The 12,775-nt window shown below is 34.7% G+C and overlaps 1 protein-coding gene across 2 annotated transcripts in view; it reads left to right on the forward strand.

Moving 5' to 3' along the window:
• Positions 1-12,775, forward strand: part of SLC9A9 (solute carrier family 9 member A9) — a 549,652-nt gene that overhangs the window by 310,434 nt on the left and 226,443 nt on the right. For both annotated transcript variants that reach the window (XM_026497205.4, XM_026497204.4), the window contains exons 10-11: positions 9,001-9,114; positions 10,707-10,818. In XM_026497205.4, the coding sequence (XP_026352990.1) occupies positions 9,001-9,114; positions 10,707-10,818 (226 nt within the window). The remainder of the gene's footprint in view (positions 1-9,000; positions 9,115-10,706; positions 10,819-12,775) is intronic.

Raw genomic sequence — 12,775 nt, forward strand, 5'->3', positions numbered from 1 at the left:
AGTCCTAAACTTGAACTTGAAGCCTACCTCCTGCAGGTGAGTTAGAGAAAGAATACCCACGTGTGTGAAGTTTCTTTTATTTTAAACACACACACACACACACACACACATATATATGTATATAATCTGTATGCATAATAATACACAAAAAACCATATATAATCATAATGATGGTTCTATAGAGCATAGTACAAAGCATTTCTCTAGGATTGGAAAGTTTTGTCTTAACTTTACAAATGCAAGGCAGAAGTTTTGTTTTCACTTTTTGCTTTTTGGAGGGGAGGGTTGTTCTAGGTGACTGGGTGGTAGTAGACATTGGGAGAACATAAGTATCCACCACCTCAAGTATCCATCACCTCAAGCACCACCTGTTCCTTCCACTAGTTGGATACAAAGAAATTTACCTTTCAGCTTTCTTTACTTGAAAAAAAATGTGGTCAGAGTCACAGATACCTTCCTGCCAACCCCACAGCTGCTCTGATGATCAAACAAAATATATGTATTAAAAATATCCTTTGTAAATTCTAAAGCCTTATAAATATTCACCAATCTATTGTTAACAAGCATCTTGCTGCCCCCAAAACTGAATCTCATATAATGGATAGTCTCATCTGGCAAAAATGATTTGGGCCTTAAACAAAACCCAAGACAGCTCAGTTCTTTCCTTTATTGTGTTTTATGTTGGCAAGTGCATTAATACCATTGAGTGCAGCTTCCCAAAATGTAAAATGGAAATAAAATTATCAGTTTATGAGTTTATAGTTGTCACTATAACATAAATTGTTAAAAAATTTTAAAGTAAAAGCCTTTAACACATTCCTTAGCATAATTTAAATCCTAAAAAATATTAGTTCCGTTAGTATTATTACTATTTTAGGAGTAGTAATACTGCTATTATTACAATGTCCTAAATTTAGAAGAATCTCAAAGGATTGCAGTTGTACCTACATGTAATTATAAATCTACAGCTTCAAAAGAGAGGCTGCAGTCTAGGAACCATGACCATGACTGGCAATAAAGCTTTTAGATCATTTACATCCTTGCTGTAAAGTTCACAGGTCTTCAGTACAATTCATCTCTTATGCTACCTCTAAAGCCCATAGGAATTATTGGATTTACCATGAACAAATTTCCTCAGGACTGGGACTAAGCAAATATTAGAATTGCAGAAGCAAAAGTTACAATTCCAGTAAAATATATTGTAATGTTTGTTTGCAAATCCCCCAATACAGGAATAAAAATTATTCATTTATACCCCAGCTTGTTCAAAATATAGATATACTCAATAGTATATAAAAAATGAAATCTGAGATATTCTTTGAAGAAATCTTCCGGTTAGGAAGAAAAACAAATTTTAAAACAAACAAAAAAATTAATCCTGGATCAAAATTACGGAGAAAATAAAAGGGCATTTTTAGTTCTTCCTTTCCTTTCCTTTTTATTACACTTTTGTAGGTTCTTTCACCTCACAATTAAAATGGATTTCAGTGTATTACTTAGAGGAGTAGATGAAAGTCAGTAGGTTGTGTCAAACTGTACTATGCCAAATAAAAGCTGTGCTGAGGAATCCATGTGAATTTAATTGGTTTTAGTGAAGCAGGGTACAACATAATGAACTGCTGTAATATTTCTCTATATGGTAAAGTTTCATTCTTTTACTAATAGGAGAAAGAAGCCAATCAGCATTAGTGATGTGATTTTATAAAATAGATACGATTTTTTTTTTACTTTCTAGTAAGTACAGTAAATAACTTATACTAAAAAAAATATAACATCTAGTAAGTCTTCAGAGAACATGGTTTACTGAGTTGTTTAAACTTTATTTAAGTTGTTTAATTAACATATGAATGGTTACCATGAACTCTCAGAGTTTTTAAACACTGATTGTCCTTTTCTGTAGTTTAAGTATTTCCCTAGTCTTCTTTGCACTATTAACTTGCTTTTTATTTTCCTGAATAAAAGCTTTGCTAAGCAGAGATTACTTAAGTTGGGTTCTCTCCAAAGGCTCACAAACCCAGAATTAATGGAAATAAAACAAATGTTGATTACTGTACTGGATAAATAAAATGTTGAGTCAAGTTTTTTTTCATTGATCCTGAGTGAGGATGAAGTAGATGTGAGATAATTTATAGTGAATACTGATCCTGAATCCACTAGTTTGACATTTGTTGTTGTTGTTGTTATTATTATTATTATTGGTTTGGAAGTGGAGGTTTGAGGTTTGTTTGTTTGTTCCAAAACTGACCAATAAATCTATTCCCTCAGTAATTAACTACTCTGGGTCAGATTCAGGCAATGCCTTCCTGTTGGTCAAATTAGATGCTTCTGTCAGAGTGAACTTAATGTAGATTCTCCTTTTGAAACATGTCTTCAGGAGATTTTTGCACGTGAAACAAAATTGAATTCACCCACACATTTTCATTAAGTGCTCCAAGAAGGAAATTATGAAGCCTGTTCATTCAGAGGAATGTTGTCACATGATATAAATAGACAAAGGAGTGCTAATCAGTGCTGCTGCCTTGCTATGAAGGGAACCTTTTTTAAAATGCTAATAACCATCTACAATTTAGAATAAGTGAGTCTATCAGATTGTCAACGGTTTTTAAAAATTGATAAAAACGACTTTTGGCAAGCATGTGGGGAAAGGGCACCCTCTGCACCATTATTAGAGATGCAAATTGGCATATTCTTTCTGAAGGGCAGACTGGTAGTATGTTGAAAAAGAAAAATTAATGTATACCCTTTGACAGAAGTAGCTCATGTCTAGGAATTACCTAAGGAGTAATCACTCAATTGGGGAGAGGTGTTTGTATAAAGGTGCTTAATGCAGCATTGTTTAAAAGGGAACAATCTAGAAACAACCAAATGTCCAATTATGGGTACGTGAAATAAAATTCAGTAGGAAAATACAAAGGGATATTTTGCTGCCATTAAAAATTGTTTAGTAGATCCAAGTTTATTGCCATGGAAAGAGATTTATGAAATATTATTAAGTTAATTAATTTCATAAAAAATATGGTCAGATTTATATAACATTATGCATGTTGTCTATACATCTACAGATCTATGAAAAAGAAATTACTGAAAAAGTAATTCCCCAAAAAGATAAGTGTTTTTATCATTGAGGTTTGTATTTTTCCTCACTCAAAAATAATTTTAAACAAAATAAGAAAAATATTAGAAATGTGCAAGAATGCTCAATAACCTCCCCAAAATAAAAAGATGAAAGTTTGAGAAAGGCTTGAAAAAGAAAACATTTGGAAAACTTTTTATTCAACTTTAAAATTCTTGTTCTAACTTAATCTAGTTTTATAAACTATGAAATTAATACAAGTTCATGGCAAATAATGACACAATGTCAATATCCATAAGGTGAAGTAAAAGTTATGTGTATATGGATTTATTCATACACAACAAATCCTTTATTTCTTTAACTCACTTTTTATGATTTAACCATGATCTTGGCTATCTTTCTATATCAGCATGTATAGAACATCATAAAATTTATTCTATTATATGAATGTACATAATTTATTCAACCATTTCTTATATTATAGATATTTGTTTCCAGGCTTTGGCTAATATAAATACACTATAAAATTTCTTGATTGAAAAATCATATACAAAATTACTAGTAGTTTCTTGAATACATTCATAAATAGGTTCTGTTTTTGTATTTAAATTATCAATTCTTCTGGAATTTATTTGGCTATAAGGAGTGAGTTAGGAATCCATCTTTAGTTTTGATTATTTTTTTCCAAATCAGTCAAATTTTTCTACAGTCTTTGTCAACAATCTATATTTTCCCCCAATGATATTATAAAATTGTCATTTTCTCTAAATTGATATACATATATTCTGTGTGTTACAAAATAAAATACCATAAAACTTTGGGTAGGAAATTGAAAAAATGATATTATTCACCTAAAAAAATAAACATGCAAGAAGAGCTTGCTATGCGGGATCACTGATGTCAAAACAGCTGTCCTTTAGAAAGTAGCCAGAAAAGTTAGATAAAGAAAGCAGAAAAGCAGGTGTTCAAAAGAATTGACAAGTACCACATCATCCAGGACTTGAAAGGCCAAGATACCAAATAAAAGCAAAGTAAACTAAAGTATGTTGAAGACAAGAAATAATAAAAATAATAGAGAAATAAATGAAATGGGTAGGGGAAAATAGAATACAGAAAAATCAACAAAGCCAAATTTCTTCTTGGAAGCATTCATGAAATTGATAACTCTCTAACAAGATTTATCAGGAAGAAAAGACACAAGTTATCAGTATTGGGGGGAAAGACATAACTACAGACATGTTTGAAGATATTACAAACAACTGTATCCCAGTACATGTGAAAATTTAGATGTAACGGCAAACACAACTCACTGAAACTAATACAGAAATAAATAGAAAATCTAAATAGAAATAAATAGAAAATCTATTATCTATTAGAATAATTGTATCTGTAGTTAAACATCTTCCAACAAAGAAAACTCCAAGCCCAGAATTCTTCTAAGTGTTTAAAAGAAGAGAACAGAAACGTGTTTTATCAAACTTCAGTAACTTTAATAATACAACCTGGTAAAGACTATGCAAAAAAGGAGCATTATAAGATAGTCTTTTGTGATATAGACACAAAAATCTTAATATTAGCAAATTTATTCTAGTGGTGTATAAAAAAGGATAATGCATCATGACCAAGTCGAGTTTATTGCAGGACTGCAAGATTGTTTTAGCATTTGGAAATCAATTAATGTAATTAAGTACCTTAAAGCAATGAAAGAAAAAAATACCATATGATCATCTTAATAGGTAAAAAAAAAAAAGCATTTGATAAGAATAAACACATGCTTGTTTTCTTAAAATATCTATTCCTAGTAGATTAGGAATAGAAGGAACTTATTTAATCTGTTTAAGGAGTTTCTATGAAGTTAGTAGAAAAATATTGAAAATTTTTCCTTTAAGACTAGGAATAAGACAAAGATGCCCCATCACCACTTTTATTCCACACTGCACTAGACATGTATTACCTAACAAGTGTAATCAGGCAAGAAAAAAAGAAGCAAAATGTATAATGAATGGAAAGGAAAAAACAAAATATCCTTATTTGAAAACAACATGATTGTGAAAATCCAAAAGAATCTACCAATAAACTATGAGAATTATTGAATAAATTTAGTAAGACCCTGAATATAAGATCAATAAAAAATTGATTGTATAATAGGTGTATCTAGCAACAATTAGAAAATGAACTTTGAAAAGGGTACCATTTACAAAAGTAACAAAAAAACAGCAAATATCTAGGAATAAATCTAAACAAAAATATGCAAAATCTTTATGCAAAAAATACAAAGAGAAATTAAAGAAAACCAAAATCTTTAATAAGGATATGTGATGTTCACGGATTCAAATTTCAATATTGTAAAAACATGCATTCTATCCAAATTTCTCTATAAATTTAATGCAGCTCCAACTAAAATGCCAGTGATTTATTTTTGTGGAAAAGGACAAGTTGATCCCTAATAAGTTCTAATGGCAATGTGAGGAGGCAAAGAGTTAATTAAAAAAAAAAAAAGGCAACAAAACCAGGTGTTGACAAGAATGCGAGTCAGCAAGGACTGCTGATGGAGTGCAAGTTGGAGCTACCAACTTGGAAAACTGCTTGGCACTATGTCCCGACGATTCCACAGAAATATAGACACATATATACAGCAGCAAAATTCATCATAGCCCCAAAATGGAAACAACCCACATGTTTACCAGTAGTAGAATGAATAAATAAATGGTGATATATTCGTATAATTTTAAAAAACGAACTACTTCTATACACAACAATATGAAGAATCTCACAAACATAATGTTGAGTAAAAGATGACGAATACAAAGGAGAATATATTGTCTGATTCCATTCTTATTTAACTGAAGGAAAGGTAATTTGTGATGATGGAAGAGCTAATAGCAGTGCATTGAGGTGTGGAAGTATAGTGGGAAGGGGAACGAGAGTAATTCTGGGATGCTGGTAATATCCTCTTGTTTAATCTGAAATTGTAAACATATGATTTATACATTTTTCTAAGCAACTAAGCATAAAAAACCATTTTTTTTAACATGCAAAAATAGAAAGACTCAGAAGAAGGTAGAGTATGGAAAAAATCTAAATCCATAGAATATTATAATATATTATGGATCTACATTATTTACAAAGACATGGTAATTGGTAGAGGAATAGATAACAATAGAAACAAACAACAGGTCCAGAAATGGACCTAAATGGAAAATGGAACTTCTGTGCAATGTGTATATAAACAGTTACTTGTAATTTTGGCCAGTGCTAGATTTTGATAACCTGAGTGACTACAAGTTAAAATCCTGAGTATTCCAAAGGAAACAAATCTCTAAACAAATATTTGATACCATGGGTCTCCATGTAAAATGTATAGGACAAAATCCCATCACATCTCAACAACCAATAGAAAAAGAAAAAAAAAATTTCCCTTTAATGTGAGGAATAGATTGAAAGGGGGGGTGGAATTAGGGGTGGGGGTGGACAGGGGCAACTGACTGCTGCTATCTGAAGAAAGTCAAAAAGTTGATCCCTTACCCTTTTTGTTATGACCCATATTGAGCCAGGGAGGTGTTTTTTGTTTTGTTTTATTTTGTTTTGTTTTGTTTTTTGTTAAACTGGTACAGGACTGGGAAGGAATATATATCATTTTAAGTGATAGAAACCTCACCTCGGAAAAAAAAGTGATTTCTTGGTCTTTTTAATTCAATAGTCTGAGGGTAGATTTTCTTTGGGGGAGGCTGAGTACAGATTAAGCAGTGTCGTCAGGACATGGCTTCCCTTTCAGGCAGCTATTTCCCCTGTGATCACAAGATGGCTAGCAACAGCTCCTTAGTCTGCATCCTACTTTCTCACACTGTGAAAAGTCTTTGTCCCAGCATTTCCTGCCAGGTCTCATTGTATTTCTTTGGGTCTGAATGCACCTCACCCATTTCTGAACCAAACAGGCTGGCTAGAGAAGTGCATTGATTTGAGTGGTTTAGTCCTAAATCATATATTCCAGATCTGAGCTATAGAGGTTTCAACGTGTGAGCTGAGAGTGGGGAAGAAGGAGAGCCCCAGAGGGAAAGTGGAGTGTGACCATCAAGGAGAGGCTAAATGGATCCTAGATGGCAAAATGTTCCCTCTACAGTACTTGGGATGGGGGATAGGAGAAGAGGCTCTATGAATTTAATCTTGCATGTGTTTGTTAATGTTAAAAATTGGGTAGCTGCACCATAGCTGAACGTTTGTGCCCCTCCCTCGACCAAACTCATATGTTGAAGTCCTAACCTCCAATGTGGTGGTATGTAGAGGTAGGGCTCTGGGGAGCTGATTAGGTAATGAGGGTGGAGGCTTCATGAATGGAATTAGTGCCCTTACAAAAGAGACATGGGAGAGAGCTCTCTGCCATGTGAGGATACAGCGAGCAGGCTGCTGTTAGCAAACCAGGAAGAGGATTCTCACCAGAACTTAACTGGCTGACATGACCTTTTGATCTTGGACTTTTCAGCTTCCAGAACTATGGGAAATAAATCTCAGTGGTTTTAAACAGCCAGTCTATAGTATTTTGTTATGGCAGGCTGAACGGATTAAGACAGTAGCCAAATCTCACTTTTTGAAAAAATAAAGATATGAGAAGGTAGCAAAGTGTTCCCCATCCCCTATATTTTCTCCCATGTTCTCAAGTTTTTGTGGTTATTTGGGTGTTTGTTAAGATGAGCTGGTCTAGAATGTGAAACAAGTCCTCAGGATAATTGATGATCGCTGCCACTGCAGAAAGACCGTCTTGTACCACAGGAGCTGTGTCTTTTTTAAACCTTTATTTCTATTACTGGCTTTAAATAATGTTTCTGACAAGATTCTGCTTTTCTTCCTGTCAACTGCCGGTAAGCAGGTATTGGGCATTATTTGTGAGGCTGTAAATACATTACATGAAAAAATAATGAGTCCTTAAAAAGTCAAGAGAAATGCCTCCAGAGACGTTTACCTAACATGGTGATTTATGTAGGGCTGAGAATGAAGTTTCAGAAACTTCCAAATGAAAATTCTGGAACATAAACTAAAGTCTCTTCTAAATGTGTGTTTGTTGTAGCCCCTGGACACATTTCCCTTTTACTTCTAATCCGGAAGTTAGAGAACGTTTTTCATGCTCAACTTAAATTGTTTAGTTAATGATCTAAGAATAACTCTTGGGAGCATCCCTCTGCATAGCATGTTATTACTCCATTCCTCTGACTGAATTTGATGTATCTATTGTGTTCTCATTGCATAAACTGATCCCTGGGATTAATCATTTTCTTTTTACCAGCTAGAAATTGTAGACATTTAATGGATATACCTACATCAGTCAATTTAATGAGTCTCATTGTCTGGGGTTTGAAATATACTGATCATTCTAATGTTGAAATATAATTGACATTCATTCTTATTCCAAGTTTCCGAGTTTTCAAAGTTTGTCCCTTCTGCCTGTCTGAGGAAGGTAATTTAGCTAAAACTTTTTTTGAAAAGTTTTCAGAGCCTAGGAACTCAAGGGCATCTACTGAGTAATGTCAGAAGAAGCTAACCAATCTTTGCATCCTTTCCTATGCTACACCTTAAGCAATCACATAGATTTCTATAAACAAGGAATTTTCTATCATCCTAGTAGGAATTGTTCCATGGAGGATCGTGCTGGCTAATATACCCAGGTATATTTCTAGCAGCCTTGCAGCCGGAAAGGAAGATGGGATGTTGACATGGCTGCCACATCTGTCACTGGGTGGAGAGCCAGGGTAGAGTCAGAGGACGTTGACAGGGTAGCCAGGGGCCCTGTACCCTTCCAGAAACAGAGCACAAGGCCAATGTGTGGCCTTCCCAGAACCAAGAGGACTATCCACTTACCAAAACAGTTACAAGATATGAAGCGGATTCAAACCTGAGTCATAATTAATGGGTTTTGGTTTCTGTTTTGTTTTCAGTTGTTTGAATTTATGAACTTCTTGGCTGAAAATGTCATCTTCTGTTACATGGGCCTGGCGCTGTTCACGTTCCAGAATCATATCTTTAATGCTCTTTTTATACTCGGAGCCTTTGTATCCTTTGAAATACAGAACATGGAGTGATGAGGCAAAAGAGCAAACTACTAACTTTTACTGATTATTCTGTTAAATGGTTAAAGTAATTTCCTCAAGTTTATTGCAAGTCTCAAATTCATGGCAGATAAGTAATTTCTAGTAGGAGGGAAAAGATCCTAAGAAATTGGGACCTTTATTAAATGCTTCTATTTCAAGATAAGAAATTTGTAAAATACTGAGAGAAATAAAGGGGGAAAACTGAAGGAGAAGAGAATACCCAAAAAATGAATATTCAAAATATATTTATTTCCTGAATATTCAAAGTATGTTTTTAAACTATGAATCATTTACATAAAAATATATCAGTCCATTCTTTACAGAGAAAAATACTTAATCTGCATTAGAGTGTATCCAAATATAGCCAGGATTATTAAGCTTTAGAAATATTTTCATCACAAGATGGTAAAATCTCTTTTCCAGTGAGGACTTTGAAAATAAGATACACAGAGTAAAGATCAGATGAAATTAGCATTATAGATGTGATTTCAATGTCCTATGTAAGTGTACGTGTGAGTTTATTTTAATAAGATCACGCTTTCTTTTAAGTAAAATAACAGATAAAATCTAGACCTCCCTTCTAAAGCAGAGGACTTTTGTAGCTCTAGGCCTGGGGTGAGAGCATTCCCCAGTAGCAATGGTTGTCTATTTGATGAGACACTGAGCTGTTAGGGATGACCCAAGGACAGTCAGCAACTTTTGTCATTTGGAAGATGGGCAGATGCCCCATCAGATCATAGGCATGTGATCCTGACAGCCAGGAGAGCTGACCCTTCTTCTGTAAGCCCTGTTCCGGTAAGCACCTGCATTTGCCTACTGTCTTCTTTTCACTGAACACTCCCAATCTCATCCAAAACCTACATCTTAGATGGAAGCTCCCTCTTCCCACATAACTCCATCCCATATGAGGACAAACTAGAATCTACAGACTCTCAGGGACGAAGTCCTGGGTGATGAAAGGGGAGAGATGACTACCACCAGTACTTTTGGAGATTTTAACCTGTAAAGCTTGGACTTCAGCAAAAATCTTCCTAAAGAAAGAGTTGTATTATACATTTAGACAGGCAATTCCTGTCAAAATTAAATCCACTAAGAGAAAAAGTAAGTGAAGCTTGCCAGAGTCAGGGAGTATAAACTGATGGATAGTAAGATGGCAATCATGAGCAGAAGTACATTTATCCTTTCTAAAGTGCTGCTTGAGAAGATAATGCTCCAGCTCTGCCTCACATTTTGCAGCAGAGTTGAGCAAAGAGTCGGTCATCAGCAACATAAATGTGCTGAGAAAATTTACAGTGATTGAAATGGTATGGGGTTAACAATTCTAAACCAAGTAGATATTCAAAGAAAAGCAGAGTTCTCTGCTATTTCTGGAAAGAAATTGACATTTAAAGATGAATTTTGGAAGCAAGTTGGACATACACGTATTGACATATTTATCCCCATTTTCTGGGCCATAAAATAGAGAAGCTTGAGAACGTAATAGTTAAAGCTCAAGGACTCGCAGCCTCATTGCAGCAACATTTTCCTCAATGTTTCCCTGTGCTTATCTGTAGCTCGCAATTTTTGTTGCCAGAGCCTGCAACATATATCCCCTCTCCTTCCTTCTGAATCTGGGCCGGAAACAGAAGATCCCCTGGAATTTTCAACACATGATGATGTTTTCAGGTATGTGAACTATGTTATATGCTAGTGCTCCTCTTGTCTCACACTTTTACAGCACATAGAAAGACAGAGATCTCCTGGTCCTCTTACCCCATTGCATCCACTACTCTTTACCCTGTCACACCTAAAACCATGCTGATACCCTAAGTTCTGAGCAACAGTGGGATTTCTTTCCAAAAGGAAAATGAAACGAAAGGGAATTTTGTTGGAAAATACGGTATCTGCCAGAAACTGGCCCAGAATAGGTATTTGACTTTCCCCCGACCAATTCCAGATCAATTTTCATATCAGGGAATTTGCACAGTCATTTCACAAATTGTGTACTTGAAGGTAAATAATGTATAAATGGTGCGATCTTTGTCCAATCTTAAAATCCCTGTTCCTTTCCTATGCAAAACTCCAGGAACTTCCTGTAGTTAATACAAACGTGAATCAAATCTAAGTATGCTTAGTTATTAGTTGAGAAAACAAGTATTAATTGCATACTCACCTAATGCCAAGAGCAGTGCTAAACACTGGTGGATGTAACTGACAAATTCTCTGCTCTCAAAAAGCTTATGTTGTACTTGTTTAAACCATACCTGAAGGCTCCTTTTTCCAAAAGAAAATAAGCCAAATGAATTTTCTGACCCTGAACTACTCTGGGAATTGTGATTTCTTTCTGTTCAATCAATTTTCCTACCATCAGTCTTTCCTTATTCAGGGACCTTTTTCCTTACATGCCTTCTATGTATGAATACACTTATATTACACCCAGGGGCAGTTCATGGGAATATACATGAGAGTATAAAAAGCAAACAAACACTCTCAGAATAGAGCAAGCAAATACAATTTGGGGCATACAGGGGGATGTGGAAAAACTGAAGAAACTAACACTTATTGAATATCTAATATTTGCCACTCACTATAGATCAATTCTATGAAGCAGATATTGAACCATTTTTTAGATGGAGAAATTTCAGGGAACTGAAATTCCTGAAGTGGTTCAGGAATTCCTGAAGGGGAGAAGAGACTCCACTTCAAACCCACCCAAACATCTCAAAATCCATAGTTTCAGAAGTAAACTCCTAGTTTCACTAGGAGTGAAAGACTTGTTTCACCTTCCATTCCATTCTAGCCCGTTTTACACAGTGAAGGGTTGGTATTTCCCAGGTTGAGAATGAGCTATTTAATCAAGTATAAAAAAATGGAGATCCAGAGTTTAAAATGCCCTTCTGTAGGTTTCTGACAGTGTTTCCCTCCATTTCCATATACACTAGAATGAAAGAAAGAGTCATAAAGAGAATAAGTTGAACTAGTAGGTGATCTTTGACTTAGAACAGCAATTAACTTTGGAAATGAGTTGACGTCTATTATGGGAAAACAAAAGGCAAGTTTGATCACTTATAAATAGGAAGTCAGCCCTGGGATGCACTTTAGCAACTCATTTCTAGAAGCTAGAAAGCACTTTTCCTTCCTTCCCATCAAAACAGTAGTTTTACTCTGGAGAATAAATACTCTGGCTTATTTTTAAGACTTAAGTATTATATTTTAAACAATGCTTTATTTTACAAAAATCACTTTGAGAAAGGTGTGAGGTTTTGAATAGCCATGTTGGAATATGAAGTGTCTGCCCAAATGGCCACCTGGCTTGATGGTTTCTCCGGGATCTGGTACCTTCTATGTTTGCTTAGCTGTAGGGTTAGAACTGTGCTAAAAACTGAGGCCAGCAATATAGTATATACAGCCAAGGGATGAGGAGACCCAGAATTTGATGATATCTTAATGATATTCTAAAGCAGGGAGTCAGCAAACTATGACCTTTGAACCAAATCTAGCCCACACCAACTATGTAAATAAAGTTGAAATATAGCTATACCCTTTTGTTTACATATTGTCTTGTCTGTTTTTGCATTACAAAAGCAGAGTTGAGTTGTTTCGACAGAAATCACATGGCCCACAAAACCTTACTATCTGGCCT

Source organism: Ursus arctos, unplaced genomic scaffold, assembly GCF_023065955.2.
Source record: "Ursus arctos isolate Adak ecotype North America unplaced genomic scaffold, UrsArc2.0 scaffold_20, whole genome shotgun sequence".
In the NCBI taxonomy this organism is placed as follows: Eukaryota; Metazoa; Chordata; class Mammalia; order Carnivora; family Ursidae; genus Ursus; species Ursus arctos.